The 27,365-nt window shown below is 43.6% G+C and overlaps 1 protein-coding gene and 1 non-coding gene across 6 annotated transcripts; both read left to right on the top strand.

Moving 5' to 3' along the window:
* The first annotated feature begins 176 nt into the window (after positions 1-176).
* Positions 177-25,136, top strand: SMARCA5 (SWI/SNF related, matrix associated, actin dependent regulator of chromatin, subfamily a, member 5). Of its 5 annotated transcripts, none has more exons than XM_061552261.1 (25): positions 177-302; positions 2,074-2,163; positions 2,890-2,932; positions 4,447-4,613; positions 5,361-5,461; positions 6,394-6,494; positions 7,660-7,839; positions 8,481-8,636; positions 9,061-9,192; positions 9,712-9,780; positions 9,952-10,061; positions 10,958-11,184; positions 11,441-11,562; positions 11,900-12,052; positions 12,588-12,720; positions 13,569-13,717; positions 14,167-14,286; positions 15,069-15,179; positions 16,515-16,628; positions 17,370-17,492; positions 18,302-18,437; positions 19,018-19,136; positions 20,509-20,721; positions 22,153-22,263; positions 24,485-25,136. In XM_061552261.1, the coding sequence occupies exons 2-25, from the start codon at positions 2,078-2,080 to the stop codon at positions 24,539-24,541; spliced, it is 3,033 nt and encodes a 1,010-aa protein (XP_061408245.1). In that variant the 5' UTR covers positions 177-302; positions 2,074-2,077; the 3' UTR covers positions 24,542-25,136. The 5 variants fall into 5 exon arrangements, with proteins under 5 accessions (XP_061408245.1, XP_061408243.1, XP_061408242.1 ...); XM_061552260.1 differs by lacking the exon at positions 177-302 and adding an exon at positions 604-785; XM_061552259.1 differs by lacking the exons at positions 177-302; positions 2,890-2,932 and adding an exon at positions 563-785 and having other exon boundaries at positions 18,305-18,437.
* Positions 1,514-1,586, top strand: TRNAV-GAC (transfer RNA valine (anticodon GAC)). Its single transcript has one exon. It is a non-coding gene; the product is annotated as a tRNA-Val (tRNA).
* Positions 25,137-27,365: the final 2,229 nt, after the last annotated feature.

Raw genomic sequence — 27,365 nt, 5'->3', positions numbered from 1 at the left:
AAATGATGAGGCATTTTGGCGAACGATTCAACAGGAGCCCCGGATAGGAGCAATACATACACACGCGGATGGGGGGCCCACCATTACCTCGTGTCGGATTCCTTCACACGGCGGCTCTCGCCAGCATTCGCTGGCCAAGTCGCGGATCACGGCTCGAATAATGCAAACGTAGCAAGACCAAGGAGCACGGCGGTGGTGAAGGTGATGAAGATGAGGAATGAAGCGACGAGATGAGAGAGACGGGGGGACGAAGCCCGCGCAACAATTTCATTCCGGCTGCGATCAGCTGAGCAGCGACTCCGGTGAGCAAGGACCCCAGCTACGGGGGGTGGGGGTGGGAAGCCGTCCACAAACCCTGCCTCAGTGCCTGCAGTCGTTTATTTAAATGTATTATTACTCATTTTTTGGGGGTAACATGTCGACATTAAAATTTTTATTTAGAGCTTTCGTGACTGCAGGGATTCATATTCTTGGTTCTTTCGGTAAAGCCACGTAGAAGGGAAATAATAAAAATATATATTTTTGTCATTTTTTAACCGGCACTTAACCAAAGACAGCCATTGGGGGTCCTGATGTCTCAGCCAATCAAAACGCGCCCCTGCGCCAACTTTCGCGCAATTTCTGCATTGCGCTTTTTATCGCTATTTTTAACGCGCCCTCGCGCTATTTTAATCGATTATTAACGATTGTTATTTTAAAATAATCATTCTCTTTGTCACTAAACGAGCCGAGCGGCGATGTCGGACGAGGAAAGCGAGCCCGTGTCGCCCGTTGCCAAGCAAGAGGTAACGGGGCTCGCAGCGTTAGGCCCGCGCCTAGCCCCGCTTTACATTTCCCAGAGGAGATGCGCAGCGAACGTTACATTGCTCGTCCCTGATTGGCCGGCGCTTGTTTGTGGGCGTTTTTTATGCAGTAGCTCCGCCTTCAATCGCGCGTCTCGACCAATCGCGTGCGCCCTCTCTCCGAGTGCCGCGCGTGCGGTCTACAATATGTGAAGCGCCTCTCCCGCCGGCCTAAACATCGCAATATGCGATGTTACGTCAACTTTCACTCAACGTATTCGCCACGTTAAAACTCTTTGCAGATGTCGCGAATTAACGCGCTAATGCATTAAATTGTACTCCCCAACGCTGACAATGCACCGTTCTTGTGTATTCGTGTTGGCAGCAAAGTGTTAAGCGTGCGTCGGCGTCGCTTACGGAAAAACAACACAATTCTGCAATAAAACCCACGGCCTTGCTTTCAAAACTCCTTTTCTATCGCTCTCCGTGTATTACTGATGCAAATGCACCCACCTCACCCGTGTCGCGTTCAAGAGTGCGTCAGTCGCAGCTGCGCTTACATTGCAGAAGCCTGAGAATCATAAACTTGTTGATAAACGTACAAAGGCAACAACGTGAACAGCGTCTCAGCTTGTATCGACAACATGCGTCATGTATTGCCCGTGTAAAGTTGATAACACGGGGTTGTCTATCCTATATAAGGTGCACCGCAGTCGCATGCGTACGTGCCGGTTTCCGTAGTGTAGTGGTTATCACATTCGCCCGACACGCGAAAGGTCCCCGGTTCGAAACCGGGCGGAAACAGCGATTATTTTATCTTGTTTTCAACGTGTACAACACACACAACGTAACACGAGGGAGAGCCTCTTGTATTGGGCAATTACTACAATAAAGTGACTTAACGCTAATTCTAGATTTGAAGCTTTCGTGACTGCAAGGATTCATACTCTTAGGTTTTTTCAGTAAAGTCTCTATATTTAAGGGACCGTCACAGAAACGACCCCTCTCTTTGTGCCGATATGTGTCCTCTCTCTGTGTGTCCTTGTGATGTATGTCTGTTTGTATGTCTGTCTATAGTTTTCTAGTTAGATTTTTGTTGCTATTTCTTTTATGCCTGATGATGATTGTGTTGCAATCGAAACGTCGTAATATGCTATTATTTTAATTTATTATTTTATCTTTAGACGTGACTTGACTTAATCCTACTTTTAAAAGCTGTGCTCCGTGTTTATGCCCAAGTGCTCACCCCGCGTTTGCGTGTCTGCTTTCCTAACCCGTGCTGTCCGCGCAGAGCAATGAGACCAGCGCTGAGCCGACCGCTTCACCCAACACTTCAATCCCAGAGGCAAAGCCTCCAGACTCGGACTACGAGTACAAGATGGTGAGTATAAAACAAATATAGCGTGACGTTTTTTTTTAGTTCTGAAAAAACGAAGAAGAAAAATATTTTATTTTGTCTATTGTGCATTCAGTCGACGATAGCTCTTACACCACCTGTGCAGGAGGAGAGGATGCCCATTGGCGTAATTGGACAATTATTAGCATATTGTCCAGGCATTGCACGGTTTGATTAACCAACGAAGTTTGCAAATTAAAAGGAAACCACAGCAGATCAAGCGAAATGTTGTCCTCAACGTCGAAGAGAAAAGGACTACTGGTGTTCAACTATAGTATCAAAATTGTTTGACTTGACTACGTATAAGAATTTAGTGACTCCGTATAAGAATTTAAAAGAGTGACGAGACTTCAATAGGGCAGGCTTAAGCCCCCCTTTAGCCAATAGCGATACGGGGCAAGGTGAGGACATTGGGAGTGGCTTGGGTGTGATATTTGAAATAGTTGACAGCATGGCTAGAATTGACTGATAAATTAAGGAAAAACCTTGGCGAGCGCATTTTTACCGAATGATACACTGCTCTACACGGTTTACTTAATGAGGTCTGTTTTTCCGGAACACGAGCTTGATGTTTCGGCTATACGTGGGTTGACGCTGCTACGAATTTGCATCTCCGCGTCGAAAAGTAGTGATCTGTCCGATAGTATTTAAGAGTTGCTGTAGAGGCGGTGGATAAACATCTCGGTACCATCTTCTCTCCCCAACATTCAGCGCATGCGGGCTCACTTGTTTAATCACGGCGCCTAAGCGTAAGGTGAGTGGCGGCAATAATTGCAGTGAGAAGAAGCAGAGAAAATTTGGTGAATTTAGTGCAAAAAGGCTTGCGAGAGGTGGGAGTGCTGCATCCGTTGGATGGTACGATGGTGTCATTGAATCGATTGAGAACGATTAAGTCATCAGAGTAAAAGATAGTGGCCAGTGTTTCTGCCAATGCCGCAGCCAGCACTAAACATATGTTGCTCAACGTGATCCATTTCTAGAGAAAATGGGAAAGGCACTTTGTAGATTGAGGACCCGACACAAAGAAAAGTGCCTCTTAGTGGTGTAGTTTTAAGGGAGAAGGCTAACCACCTTTACGGACACTTAAAACAAAGCGAAATAAGTACCAATATATTTACATTCAAGGCCAGTAATGGCTGGTCTGAGAATGTTTGAAAAATATTCAGCCTCCATAACATGAAATTGATGGGGGAATCGGCATCAGCTGACCACGAGATCACAAAGAACTTCCTGGACAAGATGAAAAAATGTATCGAGAAGGGGTGGTACAAGCCTCTCCTGAATGCTCCCAGGGGTCACCAACTGACCCTGATTAGCCTGGAGAGGGCCCTACAATCCCTCCAACATCATCTTCAGCATTCATAGTAAGTAAAATAATCAGTTTAACTTTTATTTCATTCTATGTGTTAATGTATTTAATTTTGTTAACATATTCTGTCCGTTTTTATGTGATACCAAGTGGACGCAAATTATTAAACAAAGAGGGAATGGGTGGTATTTTTTGACCTAGGAACACTACCTTATTTTTCCCATGAGGTCTTTTATTTGACCAACCCAGTTTTGCCCAAAATGGAATTTGCCAGGAATGTTACCCCCGTGATTGGTGAGGTTTTCCTATTCATAGCTAGGCGGGGGTGGAGTAGTGCCAGTGATTTGTGCACTACGCTATGAATGCGGTGAGTTCAATTTCTGGCCGTGGCTAACGTCAGTGGCATGTGATAACTGGTTTGATCTTCCCTTAAATCAGTCCACTGACCATCGTGGTGAAATATAGTCAAATAATCACCGTGACCACGATGTCATGGGGAGGCCTTTATCCTGCAGTATATTGAAAAAATGATAAATACAATGGCTAGGTATGCTACAATGCATCAGTGCTATTAAATTATAATGCTTAAAATTGTGCATCTGAAAATGTATCGATTTTGATCTGCATATGTTGTATTTGATATGGGTCCTTGTAAACTCCATAGCCACTAAAGATTCTGTATTCAACACAATGTAAAAAAATATCTGGCATTGAATTGTGACCCAACTTGTAGCTCATTAAAATAATTGAGAGGTGGTGAATCATTACATTCCTCATAATCAGTGTTCCTACATATGCCGGTTTTGGTTGCATGGTGCCCAATTTCATGAAAATTTTATGTAATTTACAAATTCCTTTGAATCAGTTTCCCTAATCATAATCTAACGTCGTATTAAAATTTCCAATGTGTGTTATTTGTATATCGTAACGGGAGGTCTATTTGCTTCCTGCGTCTCTAGAAATCCGATCGAGCAAACCGCTTCGAGTACCTGCTCAAGCAGACGGAGCTCTTTGCTCACTTCATCCAGCCGGCAGCGCAGAAGGCGCCCGTGTCGCCGCTCAAGATTAAGCCGGGACGACCGCGGCAGAAGATCGATGAGAAGCAGCACCTGCTGTCCGTCGGAGAGTCAGTGGAGCCGTTCGCACAAACATTGCGCACATTTACACCTGTGCAGCAGCACAGTGGTTAGACTCTGGAATGACACACTTAAACCTGCACAGAGGCTCAACATTCAGCACAGCGGCCCCTTCATGCAGCGTTTTACTCACACCAATAAAACAGATGTACAGTGAATTGTACTTGACCTAAAAGCGGTACCATTTAATGCCTGATGTGCGTCTTAAGTGATGCGGATTATACCCTTTTACATGAAATTATGTAAATTGGTTTGTGTCATAATTTTTACCAAAATGTTAAAAAAGTAAATACCTATGAGGTTCATTCTAGATTTGAAGTTTTCGTGACTGCACGGATCCATACTCTTTGTTTTTTTCGGTAAAGTCACGTAGATGAAAGAAAATATTTAATTATTTAATTTTTTTACCGACGTGACTTTCCCGAAAGAACCAAAGAGTACCTATGAGGTTGGTTCTAATTTGCAGTGCCTATGATAAAACTAACCAGGATGCATCCCATCAGATCTCAGAATCGAAGCAGGCTCATCTTCACCAACCTGCAATGTCCAGCATAGTGAAATATGGCCAAATAATCCCGACAATCATACTCAATCACAATTGTCGCTCCCCAGTGCTGTTGACAGATTTTGCTTTGTTCCAAGACTCAGTAATCCCATTATTTAGTGTTGGATGAGACAGTTGCATGATAAATAAAACAATTACAAGTGTTTTGCTGCTGCTGTTCCCACAACTGTAGCTTTCGCCACCGGAGGACAGAGCAGGAAGAGGATGAGGAGCTTTTGTCAGAGAGCAAGAAGGCGACCAACATTTGCACTCGCTTTGAAGAGTCACCCACCTGTACGTGCCACTCATAATGGGTACATTCGTGCCGCGGTGGCGAGATGTTGTTAACTACCTCGCCTGGTATACAGAAGGCTGTGGGTTCGACTCTGACACCCGTATATTTTGAGTTTGCACGTTCTACCCGTGGTCGCGTGGAGTTTTCTCGGGGTCCTTTGGTTTTTCCCTCCACATTTAGAAATATGCGTTTAGAGTATTTGGCTGCTATGATATTCCACATGATAAGCCACTTCGTTGAGCTATTATTTGTGACAAGGTCGCTTCTGAAAAAGAGCTATATAGCGCAGTGGGCCTTACCTCGTAAAATATAAAAAGTTTAATTTTTATACTCAATGGAGATGACTTGTTAATAGGGTTGTTTTTAATCCTCAGTTTAAGGGAGCCTATGTGATCTGAATATAGTGTCAATTCGCTGAACAAATATACGGATATTTTATTTGTCATAATTTGTATTCAAGTATTAGTGGGTAATGTTTTTAACCAAATCGTTAGTTATATTACTTGCTATTTTACCACATTTTTGAAAATGGAGCAAGTAAGAGAAATGTTCCATCCTTGCACATTATTAACAGGGAGCTTGGCAATTCACGAAGATAAAAACATGTGAGAGCTTATACATCGATGATGTAAATAATTAAAAAACATTGAACAATGCATGATGATCCTGTCTTTTTTGGCTAAGCGCTAAGAACAACACTCACTAAGTGGTAGATGGTAAGCGTGGCTGTATAAATAAGGTTTAAAATGTTTGGTTAACAATAACAGGAGCTATTGGTTATCTTTGATACCTGAACATTCTTGTGATATATTTTGTTTACCTAATAGGCACTATTTGATTCAGTTCTCATTATGGAAACTATTATTTAGCCACCCGTCGAGTGAAGGTCGTGCATGTTTTCAGTGTTGACTGACTCGATCCGTGTTTGCAGATGTGAAGGGTGGCACCATGAGGGATTACCAAGTGCGGGGCCTCAACTGGCTCATCTCTCTCTATGAGAATGGAATCAATGGCATCCTGGCTGACGAGATGGTACCTGGCCTTGTCACACAAACACCAACGATTCCACCTGTATGTTTTACTGTAGACTACCAAAAACAAACTGTGAGCTTAGACGCAAAATAATAGCAACATCACCAGATTAATTTTAGATTTGAAGCTTTCGTGACTACAAGGATTCATATTCTTAGGTTTTTTTGGCAAAGTCACGTAGGTAAAAAATTAATAAAAGTAAAATAAAAGTTAAAAATAAAAATTAAAAATCATGTTTTGTAGGCCAGGCGTAGTCACAAACCGCACCTCTCCATAATAAAGGCTCAGTCATTTGTTATGTAGTCTATTCATAGTCTCAAGCCGCACCTTACCATAATAATGAAAAGTGAGCCGTTCCTGCCCCCCCCCCTCAACCATTATATATACGGAGTGGTATCTCTTGTAATCTCTCATTTACTTGATACAACTGTCGGGTTGTGACGGTTCCACCTGAAGACGGAAGCTTGTGTTGCCTCCGAAACGTGATTTTTTATTTTTTATTTTTATTTTACTTTTATTAATTTTGATTTTTTACCTACGTGACTTTACCGAAAAAGCCTAAGAATATCACCAGATTACACTTAACAGTATGATATATTGTAATGTTTCCGATGCACTCAGCTCTATGACACAGAACTATGATTTGGAGATGGTACTTGGTAATGCTGTCTGATCACTGGGTGCGTAATAGTGAACAGGCACAATAAGTATTTTTGCCAAGGGTTGATAACAGGAAATTAGGAGACTTGGTTAGATTGGCATGTGCAACTATATGTATATGCTTCTGCTTACAAGAGTAATCAACCTTATTAATTTTAATTGCTGTAATGTTCCTTCGAAAACCAGTATCTTAACAGGCAAATTGAAGATGCACTCGTGGAACAGATTTCAGCATGTGAATTCAAAGAAAGTTTTACATGTTTTTATTGAACTGACATGTAGCTTTTACAAAATGTATAATTACAACATTGTCATGAGGTTAAGTTGATCAAATATGTAAAATAACATTCGATTTTATGTTGCCTTGGACATTTTCCAATTTTACTCGAAGGTCCATCTCCTATGATAGCTAGTGCTCTTTCTTGTATGCGTAATCCAACACTTTAGATCACGCAATATGTTTTTGGCAAGTTTGTATATTTAAGTGCCTTGATTTTGTCTCCAGGGCCTGGGCAAAACGCTGCAGACCATCTCCCTGCTGGGCTACATGAAGCATCACCGCAACATCCAGGGACCACACATGGTGCTGGTGCCCAAGTCCACGTTGCACAACTGGATGATTGAATTTGAGCGTTGGGTGCCATCGCTTCGTGCCGTTTGCCTCATTGGAAGCAAGGACCAGCGGGTGCGTCCCTTGAGTCGGTTGGCAGCTTCAAGTTCAGTGTACCACTGAAAGTGCGGGAGACTTAGGATGCGCTCTCACGTGTGCCCCAAGGGTCATACTTTATTTCTTAGACAGTTCTTTCCTGTTTTACGAAGAAAAAAAAGGATTTTATGGGATAATGGGAGGTTAAAAATGGCAGTCCATTTACCATATCACCCACAATATGCCTGATCTCGTTAGTTCATGGAGTTAAGCAGGATTGAGTCTGGATAGTGCTGTGATGAGTGACTACCAATCATAATCGGGTTATAAGGCTGCAGGGCTATGTGGTGGCAACAGCTGCTCCCACGTCTATTCTGCCCGCCTTGAACCGGAACTGACCAGTGTAGTTAAGTTTGGTATAATATCCCACAGGCATGGGGAGACCCTCATCCAGCAGTGGAATGGCTGTACATGTCCTTTAAAGTCAGGTTGTAGTTTTTCATTGAGAATGTGTACACAAAAAGTATAATCAAAATTACTGATTTAAAAAAAAATACTTGTTGTGACATTGACAACAAGGGTTTCACAAGTTGCCACTGTCATGCCACTTTCAAGTTAAAAGAGCGTGTGCTCACAATTCTGTTATATTGTTGACTCCTTTTGTTGGATTTACATTGAAGTCGGCTTTCATCCGGGATGTCATGATGCCGGGAGAGTGGGACGTATGTGTCACCTCGTACGAGATTGTCATTCGCGAGAAGTCCGTCTTCAAGAAGTTCAACTGGCGATACCTGGTCATTGACGAGGCGCACCGCATCAAGAATGAGAAATCCAAGGTCAGCTGCTGTCCCAGGGAACACCAGTGCACTTACAATCAACTCATCCAGCCAGTTAGTGCCCTACCATCGTTAGAACACTTGACTTGCAGAAAGTTGTGGGTTCAATTCCATTAAGGGCCAACTCAGCCTATCGTCCCTCCGGGGTTAATATAAGTAGCACTGCTCAGAGTGGGAAATTTACAGTATTTGTTCCAAGAATAAATTAATCCCCACCATGGGAATGTGCAATTTACATAATAGATTTTTGGCTACTAATAAGAATGAGTGCCATCTTGTTACTCATTTGAACAAGGGGACACCTTGAATGTAGACTTCAGTCAACTCAGTGTCTTTAACACCTCTTATTAATTCATTGACTTTCACAGCCATAAATATCGTGAATGTAATGGTTTGGTGACGGTGCGCTGGTCCTTCTCTCTAGCTTTCGGATATTGTGCGCGAGTTTAAGTCGACGAACCGACTACTGCTGACGGGTACGCCTCTGCAGAACAACCTGCACGAGCTGTGGTCCCTGCTCAACTTCCTGCTGCCCGACGTCTTCAACTCATCCGAGGTCAGGAAAAGTAATGTGGCAGAAAAATTACCAAATTCAATACATTCTTCACTATCTTCAATAAAATTGAGAAATACATGTACTACCTACTCACCAACCTTGTAAAAATGTGCAATCCATTGGATTCTAGATTTGAAGCTTTCGTGACTGCAATGATTCATATTCTTAGGTTTTTTCGGTAAAGTCACGTAGGTAAAAACATTAAAAAGTAAAAAAAAATAAAAAATAAAACAAAAAAATCACGACGTTTCGGAGGCAACACAAGCTTCCGTCTTCAGGTGGTACCGTCACAGCCACGACAGCTGTATCAAGTAAATGAGAGATTGCAGGAGCTACCACTCCGTTTATATAATGGTTGGAGAAGGTGGTGGAGCAAGGGCCTGCATACTTTTTATTAATATGGTAAGGTGAGGCTTAAGACTAAGAATAGACTGCATAACAAAGGCTGGATGTTTTAATATATCGGCTGTTATTATATATGTAGATACAGCAATACATTTATTGTTTCTTTTATTTCAGGATTTTGATTCTTGGTTTGACACGAACAACTGCTTGGGAGACCAGGAATTGGTGGAACGTCTACATATGGTGAGTCCATGAAGGGCTGGTAGATTACATGTGCTATTCAATCTGCCTGATTGGGATCACAACTTACAAAAAGACAATTACATTTCAGGTAACCTAAGATTGAAAGATCTATCATCACTTTTTGCATGTATGTCTGTGTTTAAGTGGGCTGATAATGACACTCTCACACAGGTGTTAAGGCCCTTCCTTCTGCGCCGTATCAAGGCTGATGTGGAAAAGAGTCTTCAGCCAAAAAAGGAAGTCAAAATCTACATTGGCCTCAGCAAAATGCAGAGAGAGTGGTAAGTTACTCGCTGAATGCTTTAATGTGTTAAACTGCTTCCAGCTTATTCTGCGTCACCGTTTTCATTTCATATGCTAGATTTTTAAGTCACATTATTTTTGTAAAACAGTCTACGGTCCCTGCAACCCTCGCCCTGACTCCCTGTCCATCCTTCGTGTCCTTTGTTGGCTGCCCATTTCGACCAGAATTACTTTCAAGATCGCTTGCCTCTGCTACCGCGCCTTTAAATCCAGCTACCCACAATACTTAAGTTCTCTGCTGATGCCTTACACTTTAATGAATCGTAGACAACTTCGCAGTGTGACGCAGAGCCTACTTGAACCTACCAAGACAAGGACTGTAATTGCTTCTCGTCGTTTCTCCGTCGCAGCCCCCGTCATTTGGAACGCCATCCCTATTCACATCTGTAACGATCAATAATTTTCTTCGTTCAAAAACCATCTAATGGCGCATCTCTTCAGCTCGACATTTAACCTGAGTCTCACCGGACCGCACGACGCCATCTGACACTGAGCTCGGCTCCGCGCCTCAGAATTGCGTCTTTGGTCTGGAACATTGCGTGCGTCATAAATTGTATTATTGTGTGTACATTTAAATTATTAATAGGGAATGTGATTTAAGCAATACTTTCATTTAATGGCAATAGCATTGTAATGTTCCGATGCTCACATTTTGTTATAATATACACTACATGTTGGTAATTCATGCAGATATGAAACTGTTCGAGTGCAAGCATGTACACAGGCTGCCTGCAATACAATTCATGTTGAAAGAGATGATGCGTAAAGCTTGTATGCTGATTTTTTTGAGCACTTAAATAAACAAGCATGCAGTAATTTTTACACGTGGTGCAGCACGGTTCATCCAGTGAGCTGTCACCTCTGACCTCTGCAGGTACACAAGGATCCTGATGAAGGACATCGACATCCTGAACTCGGCCGGCAAGATGGACAAGCTACGCCTGCTCAACATCCTCATGCAGCTGCGCAAGTGCTGCAACCACCCGTACCTGTTTGACGGCGCTGAGCCTGGGCCGCCCTACACCACGGACACCCACCTGGTCAACAACAGCGGCAAGATGGTGGTGCTCGACAAGCTGCTGCCCAAGCTGCAGGAGCAGGGTCAGAGTCACGACTGACTTTGTGTCATGATGGCTGAGTATACCTTGTGACAATGTGCGCATCATGCACAGGTACACCAAGTCTTGAGCGTAAACGGTGGGGACATGACGTTAAACTGTGAAGGTTGTGCACTGTTAACTGTTCCATGATACAGGATTTTCACAAGCAGCTTTCTGTCAAAGGCTTTGGTTTTGAATGGATGGTGATAGTCGGGGGATGGTCCTCTGAATGGGTCTTTATGGGTGTGTTTGTGTAGGTTCCCGCGTGCTGCTCTTCAGTCAGATGACGCGCATGCTTGATATTTTGGAGGACTACTGCATGTGGAAAGGCTATGGGTACTGCCGTCTGGATGGACAAACTCCTCATGAAGACAGACAGGTTTGAGCCTTGAGTGTCACCGCCTCGTATGCATCGGATGGGTTTTCTCCGGATACACCGGTTTCTTCCCACATGCCAAGCACTCATTATTGGTAATGGTTAAACATTCCAATGCAGGACCCTGCTGAAAATTAGTCTTGAGAGTCCTTGATTTTTCCTCGGGAAGCAAATGGCATTGATTATAATTTCGTGTAGTTTTTTATCAGTTGACCGTGCCATTATGGCCATTGTCTGGCTCACAACCCAGGTGTTAGTAAATGCCTTGTTGATTTTTCCAAAGACACTCCAGTTAAAGATATTGATGTTAAAATTATGCGTTGTTGGGGTGGTGCTGTAGGAGGCCATTGCAGCATACAATGCTCCCAACAGCTCCAAGTTCATCTTCATGCTGTCGACGCGTGCGGGTGGCCTCGGTATCAACCTGGCCACAGCTGATGTGGTCATCCTTTACGACTCAGACTGGAACCCTCAGGTCGACCTGCAGGCCATGGTGAGGTGGAGCGATTACACACCCTGGACATGAATTGCATGTCCAGCTCCCGCCACTGGCATACGTAACACTCTACAACTAAATTTGAAGGCGTTAATGCATTTCCTTTTTCCGTCTGTAACACGGGGTCACGATAACTCTCGTAAAGATCGCCCAATGTGAAGAAAGTTTTAGTATAAAGTTGCATTCCTAATAGGGACTTTCCCGATTGAAAACGTACCAAATTCATGAAAGGGTTACCCAAATTTTGGCAAAAAAGCAGCGATAATTGGTAATGCCTTTTTGGTCAAGTCGATGATGATATCACATACAATGCGTGTACCACGCCTCCTCTCGTGACGTCATGCATGGCATCATGGGCAACATCATCTCGTCACGCTATGTGCCATGTGATATCTCATTATGTCGGTGGAAATTGCAGCAATATTTATAATTAAATACTACTAAGGACAATCGGATGTTGGAAAGCAGTGTTTAGTCCACTTGTGCGCTTGTTTAAATATTTTTTTCATCTTCTGTCCACACCGCCAATCAGGATCGTGCTCACCGCATTGGGCAGACGAAGAGGGTGCGTGTGTTCCGTTTCCTGACGGAGAACACGGTCGAAGAGCGCATCGTGGAGCGGGCAGAGATGAAGCTGCGCCTTGACTCTATCGTCATACAGCAAGGTGTCGCTCCTTTGACCTCCCATCTCATCATCTCTTGCTCGTGGTGTCATTTAAAGGAAGATGCAGCAACAAAAACAAATCGCTTTAGTCTTGTAGGAACATTCGTAGTTTTCATGTCCTGGGCTGCGTGAGGTGAATTGAAAGATTTTTTGAAGAGAAGAAAATACTTTAAAATCAAAGTCAGGCGCTCTTTCATAGCACCATCGTAATGTGCATTGAAGTATTAAAATGTGTGAGGGGAGTGAACATTCTTTTTGGGGAGGTTGACAATTTTTGGAAACCTTTTGGAGCAACTTTTTACCCCCACATCTGGGGTGGGGGGTTGCACTTTGTATAACTTTTTAATAATGGAATGGACTGTAACTTTAAAGTGCTAGAATTTTTACCCTGATTTGAAGCCCATCGCCACGTAAATAACCTCTTGTTGTAACAGCTCTCTCGCTGGTTCAGCAGTTCCACTGCTGGATTATTTTTTTCCGCCTGAGGACGACCACTTGTGTTGCGATCGAAACGTCGTGATATGTTATTTTTTGTTTTATTTTATTTTTCTACCTACGTGACTTTACTGAAAGAATCAAAGAGTATGCTAGAATTTTGGTGGCCTTATTCTAGCTCCTACGGAGGGCTTCTCGGCACCTCGCCGGTCGCCCCCACTGATGTTGTCTTCCTACTCCCCCCTCCATGTGTGCAGATACTACTGACTCTATTGTATGTAGGGTGTGTAAGCATATATGCTTTAGAGTTTAACTAACCTAGGTTAATGCTTGCCATCTTCCCGCACCTCCACACAGTTGGCTACATATGGTGTGAAAGAAGTTCAACATACATACATCTCACTGTGTGCGCAGGCCGGCTGATCGATCAGCAGGCCAACAAACTGGGCAAGGACGAGATGCTGCAGATGATCCGGCACGGCGCCACGCACGTATTCGCGTCGCGCGACAGCGAGATAACCGACGAGGAGATCGACGTTGTCCTGGAGCGGGGAGAGAAAAGGGTATACGCTTTAACGACTTGTTACATGGCCTTGTACGTACGTATGTTTAACTTCTTTCGCGCCGTAAGTAGCCAACTGTGCTTTTCGGGGGTGTGGGGGAAGGACAACAAACTAAACACAGAAAGCAGTTCTAAAGAAATGAGTTGTCAATCTATATTTAAAAGTGCGTAGCTCCAGTGGCTTTCTAATATCGGAAGGAAGAGCTTTCCAGACGGCCGCAGAAGCGCATCTGAAAGTGCGCGACGCAGTGACCAACTTTGCCTTGCATCCAGCTCATAGAACGTTAACTACAAAAACTCGGCTTCATGAGATACCTCACCGAGCAGGTGTACGGAGTTGGCTATGAAACTGGATTACATGGACACAAGCAGTTTATATTCCATACTTCCCCGCGTACACACTTGTGAGCAGGCAGTTCCTCGCTCACCGCGTTGCGTCTTTTGTTGCAGACGGCCGAGATGAATGAGAAACTGAGCAGCCTGGGCGAGAGCTCCCTGCGCAACTTCACTATGGACTCGGAGAGCAGCGTGTACACGTTCGAGGGCGAGGACTACAGAGAGAAGCAAAAGGTGCGCCCAGTGCTCAGCTAGAAAATTGACGTGCTTCCAGTTTTTTTCTACTCTATGTAGGGATGCTTAGTGCATTTGTGTTTATATAGTCATGATGTGCTGATTTCAGTATAGTTACTATTCATGGTCATGAATAATGGATATACCCTTGAAATAATGTATGGTTTACGTGAGGATTTTCTAAAAGTAGGGCGTTACAATGTACATCGTTGTAATCCACTCTTGTAAGATTTAAATAATGCTGGTAGGAATCACCTGGTTCCACTGGCCCACAGGGGATTATTGTGTCCGTCCGTCGTGCATCCAAAAATGGGAGGGGTCGGGCTGGGTGGAGAGGGGAGGGTGGGGAGGGTGGAGAGGGGCTGGGTATTGAGGGTGTGGAGGGGCTGGGTGGAGAGGGGAGGGTGGGGAGGGGCTGGGTGGGGAGGGTGGGGCTGGGTGGGGGGTGGGAGGGGTGGGGCTGGGTGGGGAGGGGCTGGTCACCCCGTGGTGCCCTTATAAAACTCAACGTTTAACATACTCACGCCGGCTTGTGCCCGCCCTCACAGTCGGCCATATTTGCGGAATACACCACGCCGCCGTTGACCCTGGCCATTGACCGAGCAACCCAACGTTCCTACCAGCTCCCTCCGCAGGAATGTGTTATTTTTAACAGACCCCGACTTTTAATTTATTTTTCTATACAAGTTTTAGGTGACATTGAAAGTTGACGATCACCTGTCAAAGTTTACATACGTATGTATAACTTCGAGACTTCAACGTTTCCAATCTCTTTCCTTCAGATGAGCTTGACGGAGTGGATTGAACCTCCCAAGCGTGAGCGCAAGGCAAACTATGCTGTGGACGCCTATTTCCGCGAGGCTTTGCGAGTCAGCGAGCCCAAGGCACCCAAAGTACCTCTCGCACCTCTGCCATCAGTCACACAACTCCGCTTTTTTTCTGTTTTCGTTGCGTACCGGCCAATTCGCTTGCTGATATTTGAGGGTGCTCCTCAAATCTGGACATTCAGTTTGGCTCAGATTTGCTCTGCAGTAGTAGGTTTTTACCCTTTAAACTGGTACAAAACTGACACCTTTATACAAGGCATCATGTTTGCAATAACCACAACACCAATGGAGACTAGGCTCTAAGGAAAGCTGTCTCGGGTGTGGACCAATCAGCTTCAAGGACAGTGCATATTATTATCATCATCAGAGTTGTTTCTTTTTGTTTGCATTTTGACTACTTGTGTTGTGGTTATTGCAAACATGATGCCTTGTATAAAGGTGTCAGTTTTGTACCAGTTTAAAGGGTAAAAACCTACTACTATATTTTGCCACTGGTAAAGGAGGTCTCATAGTGTAATTGCTCTGCAGTGTTTTAGTTACAACAATGGGTGCACTGTATAAGAAGACCAAGCCTTCATACTACAGAAGTGTGTTGAATGAGCCGGTAATGTCAAATTAGTAACTGGCTTCTCCCACCTTATATTGGCTTTCTGGTCACACACTCAAACAAAAAATGTAGTTATCGATAATATGATGCCATCTTCTTGGTTCTTTCAGTAAAGTCACGTAGAAGGGAAGTAATAAAATAATAAAAATAAAACATAATAAAATAATTCTCACGACGTTTTGGCCACAACGCAAGCAGCCGTCCTCAGGTGAAGACCAGGTCTGTCGGGGAGACAGCGTCTGAATTTTACCGAAAGAACCAAGAAGATGAATCCCTGCAGTCACGAAAGCTTTAAATCGAAATACGATGCCATATTTGGATTCAGCACGCTTTATAATCTCAAGACACAAACCTTCATAGCAATGCATTAAAAACAAACAAACAAATGTCTAAATATTTGCCATACATATTTGTAATTGAGATATTGATAAAATTGGACACAATGTGATGTTTGGATTCAGAACTCTTTAAAACCTTTAAATGTATGGGTTCAAAAACAAAGAGGTGGAAAATAATTTCCTAAATTTTGGGAGTTGCAAAATCATTGTTGTTTTGTTTTAGAATTTTACGAGTTATATGCATAGACTTGCCTATATTTACGCCATATTTCAGCTTTTTTATGCCTTATAGAACATTGGAATTTGCATCATTTACTCAACTCTTCATCACTGATATGTATTGAATTCCTAGATTGTGTGGCAGGCAGAAGAGTCTGCGTAACCCGTTTCAGGTTGGACGAACACTCGAGTAGAGTTTCTTACAATCCTTGCTTCTTGTGCGTTCCCTGTGGCCAGGCCCCCCGGCCACCAAAGCAGCCAAGCATCCAGGACTTCCAATTTTTCCCTCCTCGCCTCTTTGAGCTCCTGGAGAAAGAAATCCTGCACTACCGAAAAACCATCGGCTACAAGGCATTGCAACGCGATACACTCACATGCACATACACACACATGTACATACACACACACATGCACATACACTCACATGCACATACACACACATGCACATACACACACATGCACAAACACACACATGCACATGCACACACACACATGCACATACACTCACATGCACATAAACACATGCACATACACACACATGCACATACACACACATGCACAAACACACACATGCACACACACACACATGCACATACACTCACATGCACATACACACACATGCACATACACACACACACATGCACATACACTCACATACACACATGCACATACACACACATGCACATACACACACATGCACATACACACACACATGCACATACACACACATGCACATACACACACATGCACATACACACACATGCACATACACACACATGCACATACACACACATGCACATACACACACATGCACATACACACACACACTACTCAAAGAGGGAAGGTGAAATGTGGTGCATTGGTACATTTGAATTATTCAACGTGTCTACGTCAATTGCATGCGAGCATTATTTTGACCATGGCATGCTGTCGGTGTAGCTAGTGATATTGTGTTGTCCCTACCACCTGTCCCGCAATATAATATCGCGTGCCGATTATAGTATGTGCTCCTTAACGGCACTTTTCGTAGAAGTCATTCTCGATTTAGAAGGATGTTTACGTTTTCCCATTTGTGTGTGTGTGCGCGTGCAGGTCCCGCGTAGTACAGACATCCCCAACGCCGCCCAGGTTCAAAAGGAGGAGCAGCGCAAGATTGACGAGGCTGACGTACTGAATGAAGAGGAGGCGGAGGAGAAAGAGAAGCTTCTGACGCAGGTCCCACACACACCTGGATCATCTGCCTGTTGCTATGCCCGTAAAATAGTTGCCTATCTGTCCAGTTATTTGAGGACACTTCATATGCTTTCCCAAAACACAACTTAAAAAAAAAGTGATTTTTGAAAATAAAACGTACCATTAAGCTGTGAAATATTGCCGATCAGTTATGCGTACGCTGGAACACGTTTCTGTGGGTGTAAGTGCTTGACTAACATGTAGGCCCGTTTATGCGTGTGTGTGTGTGTTTCTATGCATGCATTTGTGCAAGTCTAAAGCCTGACCAGAATGAAGGATCCACTGATTGAGAGCAAGCACCTGCCTCTCTTTTCATGTCGGATTTTGTTTACTCTGCAGTGACTCAATGATGCAATTATGCAGTTCAATTAACGCATCGGTTTTCTCATCCGCTATGATTCACAACTGATTTTAGTTTTTTGGCCTAACCTAAACAATTTGATGCATTTGTTACTTGATGTGTGGCAATCTTTGTTCATACCATCATCGATTCAAGTTTGTGTTGTTAAGTTAAGGGATGTCACAAACAACCATTTGTTATTGTTTTTAAGTTAGGTAAAATGGAGGCATGAAATTTCTATAAAGAACCCTATTTAAATGTTTTGTATTTCTATTTAACTTTGTACTCGGGATGTTTAGCAAAGGCATTTAGGATTGGAAAATCAAGCGGTGTAGCAATTGTATCGAATGTAATACTTTGTGCACAACAGGCACCCACCCAATAGGCTACCTGTGCCAATAATGCTATTACACACATTAATATTTAACCTTATTTGCCATCTTGAACTTAGCAGGGCTTTACAAACTGGACCAAGCGAGACTTCAACCAGTTCATCAAGGCCAACGAGAAGTGGGGTCGCGATGACATTGAGAACATTTCTCAGGAGGTGGAGGGGAAAACCCCTGAGGAGGTCATGGAATACTCAGGTACTTATGGAACCTTTACCATCCCACACAGCGCTGTGCAACACATAAGAGTGAGGATTTGCACGTATCATTGCACAAATGCCAGAGCTTGTCGAAGCGACTCGCGGATACACAGGACGTGAAAAACACATCAAGGCAAAGAAATAGAGAACGAAAAGACACGACGAATGACAAAGGGACATTGACCAACGTCAGGATAAACAGCAGCCCGAACAGTTTGGCAACAACCAACAATCTCAACACCCCCCCCCCCCTAAACCATTACCACCCACTGTCCACAGCCCACATCGCCACAGCAAACGTAGCAGTCGGAGAGTCCTGGGAGAGTCCCCGTGCTGCTGCACGGTTTATTAGATTGGTTCACATAAACCCAGCAGCCACGGGAGATTGTACATGACCACAATCGCAATAAAGGAATTGATAATTGAATGAAATCATGAATGCATGAGTGAATTGTAACAATTCACCAATTTGCTTTGGGATGATTTGTAACATCCCAAATAAAAGTAATCACTTGTTGAAATCTGTTTAGCAGCGTAAGTGCCTAGAGTGATGTGTAACCATGCTTCATGTCGTGCAGCTGTGTTCTGGGAGAGGTGTAATGAGCTGCAAGACATTGAGCGAATCATGGCCCAGATTGAGCGTGGGGAGGCTCGAATCCAGCGGCGGGTCAGCATTAAGAAGGCTCTGGATGCCAAGGTGACTGTCCTGTGAACATTGCTGCTACCTCATTACATGTGCATATGTGTACAGGTAGTACTTACGACGGAGATGCGTTACGACGACCCCATCGTAAGTCGAAAATATCGTAAGTCGAAGATGGCCTAGCCTACCCAGGAGTCTTAAAGAATGGTGATATCTTCTTGGTTCTTTCGGTAAAGTCACGTAGAAGGGAAGTAATAAAATAATAAAAATAAAACATAATAAAATAATTCTCACGACGTTTCGGCCACAAACACAGCGTCAGACAGAGTCTGATGCTGTCTCCCCGACAGACCTGGTCTTCACCTGAGGACGGCTGCTTGCGTTGTGGCCGAAACGTCATGAGAATTATTTTATTATGTTTTATTTTTATTATTTTATTATTTCCCTTCTGCGTGACTTTACCGAAAGAACCAAGAAGATGAATCCCTGCAGTCACAAAAGCTTTACATCGAAAGAATGGTGATAATTTAGCAAAACAGAGCAATTTACAGTACCGTACTGTATAAACTATATACTGTATGTATTTATTAATTACAATACTGTATTGCACAGTAAAATGTAAAGTAAAAAAAACAAGGTAAATTCTTAGCCTACCTATATGAACTGCAATTTAATAGAAAGTTTTTTCAGGAAACAATCTTATCTGCTATAAAAACTTTTAACATGCATTGAGCATATCGTATCGTGGTATCCTTAAAATGAAATCGCTAAAGCTACGTATCATACATGCATTGAACCTATCGTAACGTATCATATTGTACTGTACTGCATACTTGAACGATGTTAGGTTGTCGATGGCAATTTTGTCGTATCGCTATCGCCATCGTAAGATCGAAATATCGTAAGTTGGACCATCGTAACTCGGGGACTACCTGTATATGCTTTTTATGTATCTAGGGCAGCTTAGTGCGGTGTCACTACTGTATATGCTGTGCCAACAAGAGCAAGTACCCATTAGCAATACCTTCAACACACCACCCAAACTTCTGTACTATGTGTTATACCTGGTGCATATATATACACACACACATAGCATAGTTTTACAGAGTATCATTAACGCAGGTCTCAATGCGTTAACGAAAACATTTGCAGATATATTTGTAATGAACCAGTAACGTTGTTTGCACATGCCACATACATCAAAAGTAGTAGTGGAAACTGAAGCTGGTCTCATCTCTATGTCAACTCGGTCTAAATTCAGCAGCTGATGGGGTGTGTTAACATCAGTATGAAAGAGAAATATGGCCAGGAATAGCATTGACCCATACATGCCATTCTGGGCCTTAATAGGCGCTTACCAACAACACTTGCGCCAGCAATCTATACGATTACATTGGAGGGTATCTCTGTCTTTGCAATTTTACAGATTGCACGGTACCGGGCGCCCTTCTACCAGCTGCGCATCTCGTATGGCACTAACAAGGGCAAGAACTACACGGAGGAGGAGGACCGCTTCCTGGTGTGCATGGTGCACCGGCTGGGCTTCGAGAAGGAGAGCGTCTACGACGAGTTGCGCCAGTGCATCCGCAACGCGCCTCAGTTCCGCTTCGACTGGTTCATCAAGTCCCGCACGGCGATGGTGCCTGGCTTGCACATCACATCATAGCACTCAGCCCACTGCCCCCCCCCCCCTTCTCAATAACCCAGCCAGATAGTGTCTAAAGAACAAGTATGTCACATTTAATGGTATACATTAATTGAAAATGTTATTTGCCTATTACTAAGTTAATGGGAATGCACCCAATATCAGATATTGGAAGCCAAGCAGGCATCAGCCTCGATAGTCCGTTATAGGCTTTGGGGATACACAGTGGCAACAGAGCGCAATGAAGCATACGTCATTCTTGTACAGTACTTATTTACTCCCACATCTATGATCCCTGCCTGCACCGACCTCCACAGACCAACATGGTGAAGTATGGTCAAATAACCCCCATGACCCACATGGGGTGGGGAGCCTCTCATCCAGCAGTGGATTGACAAAAGGGCTGTACAATAGGGTATTTTATAACGTGGTTTTGAAAGACATGCACTGTGAAAGATGAGCCAAGACTACATCATGGGACCTCCTTTGCCAGTATCAAAATATGAGAATAGGTTTTCCCCTTTTTTCTGCCAACAAAACAGGTGTTAAGATGTTAAAACACCAAACTAAAACTTTTTACAAGGAATCATGCCTGCATTAACCACAATACTTGTGGTCAGAATGCAAACAAAAAACATACTCTGATAATATATGCATTGTCTTTGAAACTGATTGGTCCACACCAGAGACAAGCACTGTTAATGCAGACATGATTCCTTGTAAAAGGTTTCAGTTTGGTGTTTTAACATCTTAGCACCTGTTTTGTTGCCATCAAAAAGGGGAAAACCTCTTCTCATGAGCCAAGACGGTTTAACATGGCTAGAGTAGCACTGGTCTTTGGCACTTTCACACACTATTCTAGTTCCCTTGTTCCATCATTCTAGTCACCCCCAACAAGCCTACAAAACCAAAGTTGCTTCTGCTTAAATAAACCTTGGCTCTACTTTTCACAGCGCAAGTGTCTTTGCTTAGTCCCCACGCAAAGTGTTTACTGAAAAAAACAACAAGAAAGTACTCTGTTGTGAATGTGTGTTTTTTATGGCTGGGTGGCCTTGTGGTTTATGCGCTTGCCTCTGGATTCAGGGTTCACAAGTTCAAATTAAACGTCATCTGCCTGACATTGTACTGTGGGACTTTTATCAAGCATGGTTTTTTTTGTAGATGTCAGAGTTATTGCTTTTCAAGCATAGTCTAGTACGTGATACTATGGGAAAAACTGGAATAGTACAATTAGCTACCCATTTGAAATATTGCTAGCTTGCTCGTGACAGAACAAAAAAAACCTCGGTGATAAGTTATGTAGGCATCTCTCTGGTCTCAGCTGCCTTAAGGCAATACAATAATGAGCAACGATCTGAATTATGACGTGATGGTTATGGTGCTGATCCATTCCCAACTGAAGGATGACAATGTTCACACGTGCAGGAGCTGCAGCGGCGTTGCAACACACTGATTACCCTCATCGAAAGGGAAAACATGGAACTGGAGGAGAAGGAGAAAGCCGATAAGAAGAAACGAGGCCCCAAGCCTGGCACGGTATGGTCACTGTTTATCATGAAACTATTTTTGTACATGTATTTTACCAGGTAAAGCTCTCTGAGCTACATAGCTCTTTTTCAGAAGCGACCTGGCCACAGATGATAGCTCAACGAAGTGGCTTATCACGTGGAAATGTATCACTAAATGCACGTTTCTAAATGCGGAGGGAAAATCCAGAGGACCCAGAGAAAAGTCCACACGACCATGGAGAACACATGCAAACTCCAAATATACAGGCATCAGGGTCGGGTTTGAATCCACGACCTGTATACCAGACGAGGTAGCTAACATCTCGCATATAACGATTTGCTCCCCCTCCCCACCCTACTTCCAATTTGCGATTCAGTGAGTTGTCACGAACTGAGGTTATGGTTCAATTCAAGAATCATGTTTTTATTTGTTTTTTTATTTGTTTCTCAATCTTTCTCATTCCTTTTAAATGAAATTTACATGCATCTATTTTACGTAAAGAATTATTCTTACACATGTTTCAATGCATATATCGTGCTTGTAAGAAGGTGATATTTTATTAAACTTATGTTCTTTCATCCTCATCCCTTCATTTTCAGCACTGGTTGGTAGGCACTCTTAGAAAAAAATATGTTAATAGAACATAACATCCATTGCATGTGAAAATTAACTGCTTCTCTATCTTGCGTGCATCTTACATTTTTATATTTTCATGGATCAAGTGGAATGGACAAATCGGTGCTCTGTATCCAGGTCCAGTGTCTGTTCTTCACAAGGGAAAACGCACCAAGATGGATTAACATGACAGTGGAAAAACTGTTTAGAACAGTGATGAAGAAACTTTGCTTAATCATTGTCACTTAAATGTATAGAGAAAGAAAATGTTAAGCTTCAGAATATAAAATAAAATGGAAATTCTAAGTAATGGGAATGTATCAAGCATAGATACAAAATAGGCACCTGTTCCATTTCCTTTATAAGCTTAGCTGATATCCTCCCTCCACCGTGCCTCATCGCTTCCGTTTTGCTTTTAAATTAACTTTTAAGCTGAAAACAAGAGGTTACCAAACGGTTACACGGCCTGCCACACTTGGTGTTGGGGCCAGTGACCTGAACGTTGATGCAAGCTTACTTTTGTTTTCCTATCCATTGTTAACGAACAAAAAGAAGAGGATGAGCAGAAAACTTATGGGGAAGAACTTTAATGCATGGGTAAGCTGCTAAAGAGAAGCATTTCCGTAGATTAGTTATGATCCAGCCTTTTACCACGAGCAGCCATCCAATTCCTGAATGTTGAGTGAATAATACGTATAGAGTGTTCACATAAATTGGCTTCGTGTGTTATGTCACAGTAACAGAACTACGAGTACGTTACATGCAGATTAGACATCACGGTGGAATGGGCTCTTCTTGTGTAACGCACCAGTCTGCTGTGTAAGAACGTTTAGAAAATGCAAATTCCCAAATTATCCTTATGGTCAATTTTGTGGCAATGAGGTCCTTTCTCCTATGTTGTAATTCCGTCACCGTGGAATGATTTGAATGATGACTCAAGGATTGCATGTGGCTTATGAAGGTCATGAAATCTGGGGTCATAGAGTTATTTGATTGGAAGATAAATTGCTATGAAGTCACTGCTGGTCGATAATGTTTATGGAACAGGCACAAATAGCTACTTGAAAGAACAAATTGAGCCCGACTGGGGTACAAAGTTTGTGCCAAAGAAACTGGCAAGTGATTTTAACAGAGATTAATAACCGGTTCCATGTATCAGTACGTTTTCATTGATAAGAGTGCAAGTGTCTATGCTCAATCGCTGAACTCATGTTCTGTGGTTTGGGACACTCAGCATGTATTTCTAACCTGCCATCTGAAAAGCAGACTCTACAATGTGGATGTGTGTGTGTGCATTGCTGTGTGGAGAGCGGCCGTGCAACGGTTAGTGCACCGCGCTACAAACCCAGCGACCCGAGTTTGATTCCCGCTCACAGCCAACACCAGTGGTGACGATAATTATCTGAGCCAGTCCTGGGCCTCCCCTAGGTCGACTCGGCCTCAAATGAGTACCTGGTGCAGTGTGTAAACATCGCCACTGCAGACACAAAGGTGGACGAGAGTGGTGTTGGCCACCCATCCCCTCGTGTGCCGTGGCGGCCTTCATAGGTGCTCGCTAACAGCACTTTCCCCAACAGTCTGTTATGGCTATTGGGGGGGCCTTTATCTTTGCTTTGTGCATTTCTGTCCACAGAAAAGGAAGGGAGAATCACCGGTGGAGGAGAAGGGAGCCAAGAAAGTGAAAACCTAATCATTGTCTGATAGCACTGCCACATCTTTTCTGGTATACTCCAACCATAGTTAGCAAAAAACTGACATCATCGTCTAATTGTCTCCAAAAAAATACAGCTGTCAATTAAGAACATTCACCAGAGAGAGAGAGCATCAACGTGTACACTGCATGTGTTTCCCTCTGTTTATTGTTTAAATCTCCATATATTTTTACTAGCTTAAAAAAAATTCTATGAAATAAATATATTAAAACAATCATGATGCTACTAATTAACATCCAAAGGATGTTATTATATTGTTGGTAAAATACTAGATTAAAAAAAACAGCACTTATTTAAAGTGGAAAGAGGAAAATAAATAATTTTAACATTCCCTTTAAAACAAACAGCACCTGTAATTCGACTCGTTGTTTATAAAACAAAGCAGTGTTATCTGACGTGTGTACATTGTAAAACTTGTTTTGCTTATTTGTTCCCATTTTTGTTGTTTCATTTGCGTATACGCCTTAACGTGCCCTTTTAATTTCAACATGTATGACGTTTCAAGAACTAAAATAGTCCTCTTTGCTATAAGGTATGCCATATACAAGTGAATAAAGTTTGTGTACAATTGCAGTGTTTATGTGGAGCTCAATAACAAGGGAGGGGGGAGTTTGCGTGCACCCACCCACACACACACAAGCACTTGGTTGACATAACTGCAGCGCGGACATAGGATGTGTAAATGAGACCATTCAGATCATTTATCAGGGTTACATTACTGCAAGATTCGGGGATTTTGGAAGCATTGGTGGTCGCGCATTCACTCGTCTCGGCCGATGTTGAGGGCCACTCTTGTGTGGCGGTGAATGGGGCTGGCACACAATGACGGAGGGGTGTTGCGTGTGCGTGATGGGGGTGGTGGTGTTCTGGGTGGGGGGGGGGGAAGATAGGGGAGAGAGACAAGGCCTGCACGATTGTCCCCGTTTAATGATGCCGGTGCTATGAATGGGGTGCTCAGTTCCAGGCCCACGACTCTGACCCCCAAACAAACACCCAAGGCTTCTCACAGGCATGGGAGCAGGGGCATACAAAAAGGGGGCGCTGAGGCGGACAGAATTGGTGATGGTTCAGTGGGCGAAGGGGGGGTGGGTGGGATGTGATGGCGGTGAGCGGGGGGGGGGGGTGTTTTCCGAGGGTGGCTTTCGGAGGGGAAAAGTGTCTGCGAGAGTGCTGGGTTGTTACTGGGCGGAGGGGGTGTGATGGGATTTGGAAATTGGGTGCAGGGGAAGACACAAGCAAGTGAAAACTATTGGAGAACATTACCGGCGTTTGTTATGCATTGGCACCACTCGCCACCATAACTTATTTGGATTGTGAAACTGAAAACTGTGCTGGATGCTCTTTAACAGCCTTGGCTGCAGTTCCTCTCCGCTTTTTTGCGTTCAACACAATGGGCGGACCACAGCTGATGTCATGTTGCTTGCGTTGTGCACGGCAGCTCACGCGGGAGCAGAATGCGAATGCATTCGGTGGCCAAGTGACAATTTTCGAGACAGCACATTGTACAGCATAATTTTTGGTTTGCATCAACGTTACATTTACGCGCGTGCAAGACCCAAGTTGGAATGTAGGATGTGGATAAGAGAAAATAATTATGCGCGACACTTTGTCAAATGACTGCTGGCCGAATTTGGTCATGCGGGGTTTGGTGACCGTACTTCACCATGTCATGTAGGAGGAGGGGACCCAGTACCGGTTTAGATATCGCCACTGATGTTAGTCATGGCCAGAAATCTAACTCGGGGACACTAGATTCAGAGCAAGGTGTGCTCGCTAACCTGTATGCCATCACTCGCATGTAATGTGGATAGTGACACCTAATCAGTTGCGATCGAACTTTTAACAGACAATTGTCGGCCTATTTAAATGGGTCGGTAACTTACGAGGCAGTCTAGCAAGTCGGCATCACATTTGTAGAACGGATTTGGAGTTAACCCCTCGTATAAGTGCGGGGTTTTCTCTGTCCTCTCGCAAAACACCGTCGGGGAGTGAATTGACCAGTGGGCCCAAGCAGGCTCCTGCTGAAAGTTAAATGTCATGAGTCTAAGGCGTTGTCGGGAAATAAAGTAAACTATCGTAGATTAACAATGACTTTGATAGTTGTTTATAAGCGCATGTGTAGCAACTGATGCTCGAGCAAGGAATTGGAAAGAGAACTCGGATAAATAAGTCCCTTTAAAGAATACGGTAACCCTATTCAAGAATAAGGGGCCGGTGGTGGTGGCTACAAGGGGTATGCAAATATCAGCAAAGTAAATTAGAAGGATACCCCCCATTAGTCAGGGATGTTGGATGAGATATGCATTGCGATATGATGTCTCCCATGAGCGATGTTTGGCTACAATGGGACTTATCTGCAATTAATTACGGTGAGGTCATCAGTGTAGTCTGCTGTCTGATCATGAACCGCACGTCCGATTAGCATGGTTGGCTACGTACGGTACGAAAGAAGTTCGGCATACACACATCCTAATGGTTGAAACAGAGCAGCACCAACAAAGGCAGGCGATTAAGAGAGATGCGGGTTGGGTAGGTGGACAGAGAGGAGAGGAGTGCAGAGTGAGCAGCAGGGGTTGGCGTTGGAGCGAGAATGGTGGGGGGGGGGAGGAGAGTTTGCGTGTCTCTCTCCCCGTGGTATTTTGTACTGCTGTACATTTATACGCGACGAGCCACTTCGTTGAGCCTTCTCATTCGCGGTGGCCAGGTCGCTTCTAAACATAAGAGCTACACAGTTCAGTGGGCCTTATCTGGTGAAATAAAAAAAGTGCATTGGTTTTAATAGACGGATACTCTTAGTTCTTT

This window comes from Lethenteron reissneri, chromosome 16, assembly GCF_015708825.2.
Source record: "Lethenteron reissneri isolate LAM-NWPU_2019-01 chromosome 16, ASM1570882v1, whole genome shotgun sequence".
Classification (NCBI taxonomy): Eukaryota; Metazoa; Chordata; class Hyperoartia; order Petromyzontiformes; family Petromyzontidae; genus Lethenteron; species Lethenteron reissneri.
This window is presented reverse-complemented; position numbering and strand designations above follow the sequence as displayed.

Coding starts and splice junctions, on each gene's coding strand:
- SMARCA5 (XM_061552258.1), top strand. CDS start 738: ATGTCGGACGAGGAAAGCGAGCCCGTGTCGCCCGTTGCCAAGCAAGAG. Junction 2,164..4,446: donor CGGACTACGAGTACAAGATG/GTGAGTATAAAA, acceptor CTGCGTCTCTAG/AAATCCGATCGAGCAAACCG. Junction 11,185..11,440: donor GCCCAAGCTGCAGGAGCAGG/GTCAGAGTCACG, acceptor GTGTTTGTGTAG/GTTCCCGCGTGCTGCTCTTC.